The 4,693-nt window shown below is 40.0% G+C and overlaps 1 protein-coding gene across 1 annotated transcript in view; it reads right to left on the bottom strand.

Moving 5' to 3' along the window:
• The window catches only part of SARC_03643 (hypothetical protein), a gene marked incomplete at its 5' end in the record, with an annotated part of 11,010 nt that overhangs the window by 2,552 nt on the left and 3,765 nt on the right, over positions 1-4,693 (bottom strand). Inside the window, 5 exons of the mRNA XM_014302549.1 lie at positions 76-163; positions 742-814; positions 1,578-1,627; positions 2,483-2,548; positions 4,095-4,217. Coding sequence (XP_014158024.1) covers positions 76-163; positions 742-814; positions 1,578-1,627; positions 2,483-2,548; positions 4,095-4,217 — 400 coding nt within the window. The remainder of the gene's footprint in view (positions 1-75; positions 164-741; positions 815-1,577; positions 1,628-2,482; positions 2,549-4,094; positions 4,218-4,693) is intronic.

Here is a 4,693-nt window from a genome sequence, read left to right as displayed (position 1 = left end):
ATATATATATATATATATATATATATATATATATATTTATATATATGTGTGTGTGCATATACATATAATTATTACCTTGCGGTAACAGGTTTGCAAACAGCGTTGGGAACCACTGGCCTGTGAATACACTGGTCAGCGGAGGATCGTCATCCGCATCCAGTACCTGTGGTGGAGTAGAGAGACACGCGAACGAAGTACGTAAGCTGAAGCTATGTCCTATACATTTACTTCGCCCAAAGTTTTCTGTGCCTTGTCCTATAAATATAATTGGCCCGACGTTTGCGATCTGCCACACGAGAAAACATGTAGATATGTAAATAGGTAGGCGAGCTAAAAGTATCGGTTTAACGACGCATGGAGAGGCACAGTCTGAACCGATGCAAGAGTACATGATACTATACTTGTGTATATTGGGACATGATGATTCGCTAATAGGGTGAACAGGAACGTCGTCCACGGTCACTAGATAAATAAGTGCATTTGCGTGGATAGGTATACGCCTAGTATCGCATGATCATTGAACGCCGGTCCCAACATGATACAATTATGGACTTAAAACGCTATATGCTTTCAAGTGAGACTGCTCGTATACATAATTCTCTGGCTGACACTGGATTGGGTTGATGGCTTAGAGCTTTAGGGGTTTAGAGTTTTTAAGGACAGATAGGCTACACGGAGACACTAAAGGGCCTATGAGAAGTCGCATATAGCGCAGAGCTGAAAGATGCGAATGGCACATACGTTATAGTTATAGGTGACGGCATCCTGCTTCATCAATCGGCGGCAGTGTGCGTGTAACCTCGGCAGGCGTTCCCTGTTTGTCGAAGGGTACATAAGACAGTGCAACGATTGAAATTAGCAAATGGGCTGTGCTTGAAAATAACAAATGGGCTGAGTTTGAGAATAACAAATGGGCTGTGTTTGGAGAATAATAATATGAGATTTATATCTTTCTGGCTATGCTTTGGCCTATGAGGCATTCGCGATGCAACTGCAGCCAAGAGATGCAACAACACATGAGATATACATATATTTATATATACATGACGATAGTATGTGCGCATGCATACGTTTATATACATACATGCACATCCAGTCAGAAGTGTTAGATGATACGCAAAAGACTCCAAGCACTTATACATACATGCACATCCAGTCAGAAATGTTAGATGATACGCAAAAGACTCCAAGCACTTGCAAAAAGCCACGAATAGTAGAGATCTAAAGAACACATGAGATATACATATATTTATATATACATGACGATAGTATATGCGCATGCATACGTTTATATACATACATGCACCTCCAGTCAGAAGTGTTAGATGATACGCAAAAGACTCCAAGCACTTGCAAAAAGCCACGAATAGTAGAGATCTAAAGAACACATGTGACATACATATATTTATATATACATGACGATAGTATGTGCGCATGCATACGTTTATATACATACATGCACATCCAGTCAGCAGTGTTAGATGATACGCAAAAGACTCCAAGCACTTGCAAAAGTCACAAATAGTAGAGATCTGGCGCGTGTAATAAGGAGTCCTGGCTGTAAACCCGTCACATACTTCATCAGTTCATCAAACACCAGAAGATCCACAGCCAGTGCTTCCAAATCCTGCAGAAGAGGCAAGAGTAATGAATAGTGAATAAGTTTGTGTGTGTTTGTGTGTGTGTGTGTTTTTACACATTGATGTATTCAAATGTATGCAGGAAGCCTTTTTTTGCATGAACTTTCTTGTAGATAAAAAAATAGTAGTAGGATGTTGTGGGGCATGTGTGGACCGATTTGGGACTGACTGCGATGATTTTTTTTCCCGAACTCTTGTATCGGTTCGACGTTAGTGATACACACCCTGTTCTGTAAGATTAGAAGAAATCCAGTGCTCATCTTAGCTTTATAGAAGCGTGTGCTCTAAATGTCCGTGAAGGGAGCTGCCCGTATCCGAGCGGAATCACTATGCACCGGGACTTACTTAACCACAACTTATAACGTTTCGTATTATAACGTTTCGTATATATATGTATATATATATATCATTCGGATAAGCTTCGATACTTTGCTATGAAGCTGGACTGCAATGAACCTCGGCCCAAGGTATATAAAAGCCAATTAGTGTGGAGTACTTCATCCGTTTCATCCGCGTATGGGCTTTGTACTCCGCTTGTGATCGTCTATCCACCCCAATCCATACGCACAAACTTCTAAGCAGGTGCATTGATTCCTAGTCGCAGTGTAGTGACCTGCACCAAGAATCCATATTGCGATAGGTGGCACCCGACAACATACCGTTCGACAGAAACAAGGGTGTATAGATAAACACACTAAGTTCAACAGAAACAAGGGTGTATTTATAAACACACTACGTTCAACAGAAACAAGAGTGTATATATAAACACACTACGTTCAACAGAAACAAGGGTGCATATATAAAATCACTACGTTCGTGGACGAGTTTGCACCGGAACTTACGTCGAAGTAATTCTTTGGCAATTGATCCACCAGCACACACAGGGCCGCGAATGCATCCTCTTCGTTCTGAAGCGTGTGGCAGGGCACGGGTGCGAGGAAGCGCGACCATAACAGCAATGAGCGAATAGTATGTGTGAGACGATGACCAGTGCGTGAGAAAAGAACACCTGTGTAGTAACAGAACAACGATGGGGAAACAGCACGTGCGACAATGCCTAGACCCCTCTTACAACTTTTGACGTGTTCCTTTTTGGTATCTGGGAAGACATTACAAGTGCGAGACTGCGCAGAGATGAGAAAAGAAGCGACCTTGGTTAAAAAAAACACAGTAACGAGAGAACAGTACGTGTGCGAATATGACAGATGTGGGAACAGCACGGCAATACCACACTAACCGCAGCGATGAGACAGGGGACGTACCAAGACAACGGACAACCCGGTAGCGCAATGACAATCATATGAGGATATGGCGACAACAGGTGACACAATGCATTCTACAAATATGGTACAGAACTATCGGAGATATCGTCTCTAGCATTGATCCGAGCATAGCGTGGGTCGCACACACCTAAAGACGATATGAATGGCTTGGAAGCACAGGGGAGGAGAGTGTGTGTCGTGCGTAGGGTATCAAAAGGTACGACCACCTGGATTATACCACGTGTTGGACATACCACGTCCCCATGGATACAAACGAATGGAATCAAACCAAACAGTTCAGCTACCAACCAAAGCCCTTTTACAGTGACTTCCACGAGCACATAGTAGGTTGACTGGCAGAAGCGCCCGATTGAGACTCCGATACTTCTCTCGCATATTGATTGCCCGATATTCACGTACCTACCTATGTGCAAATTTCCATATATATATATATACATACATACATACAGATATATTATATATATATATATATATATATATATATATATACTATACTATATATATTATATATATATTATATTATATATATATATATATATATATATATATATTCTTATGTATATATATATATACATACATATAAATAATATAAATATATATATATACATATATATATATATATATACATATATATATATGCGTGTGTGTGTTTGTGCATCACTGTATACATAGTATACATACACACCAGATGTACATACAATGCAAACATAGCAGACATCGCTAGAAACGCCTTAGGTAGTTAAGATATACCTTGTGCAGCAGCAGCGACAGATAGGCACCGATACATTGCGAGTCTACCCCAACTCACTACTGAGTTGTGTTGAGGACAGGCCAGTAACACACACGGCAGTGATTCTACTAAAGACATATCCAAAGACATATCCACATATCCGCACATCCACATAAATTTTACTGGCACCGGCGACTCGAACCCAAGAATCCATAGCATCCTCTGTCAAATACGAATACATACATTATTCAACGACAGCAACTAGTTGAGCCTCACTAAAGTCGAGCGACTGACAGTAGCCCACCTCTTTGATGAGTTGGCAATAGGCTAGTAACACATTTGTCAATATTTCTACCCAGTATACAGCCACACAACATGTACTGTCACCCGCTAGTCATACCCCAGAGTTCATAGCAACCATACGGTCAACTAACAATATACCTTGTTCATCAGCAGCAACAGATGGGCTCCTATGAAATTGAGCGACTGGCAGTATCCAACCTCTTTGTTATGTTGGGAATAGGCCAGCAAGACCCGAGCCAATGTCGCTCTGCCGGTAGTGCTCTGTTATACAAAGGGAGCCAAGGATAGGTTATTGATTGTAGTGAATCGGAAAATGAAGAGTTCAAATGACAGAGATTAAAAAAAAGGTGGCATACGGATATGATAAAGCAAAGAAAAAACTTGTTGTGTTAGGATACGGGCTAGTAATAAACTTGTTAATGTCGCCCTACCAGCGGTATTGTGCTTCAAATTTGCGGAATTCGATTATTTGGAATATAGAGATACAAATATATACCTATATACGTATACATATACAGATACACACGCACAATATATATACAAATATATATATATATATATATTCATACACATATAAGTGTACATACACATACGCATATACATATACATACACGCACGCGTACAAACACACACACACATTTATATATATATATACACATATATATATACATATACATATACAAATCTATATCTATATATATACTATATATATACTATATACTATATAATAATACGTT

Source organism: Sphaeroforma arctica, assembly GCF_001186125.1.
Source record: "Sphaeroforma arctica JP610 unplaced genomic scaffold supercont1.190, whole genome shotgun sequence".
Classification (NCBI taxonomy): domain Eukaryota; class Ichthyosporea; order Ichthyophonida; genus Sphaeroforma; species Sphaeroforma arctica.
Note: the sequence above shows the minus strand (reverse complement) of the source record. Positions and strands in the feature narration are given on the sequence as shown.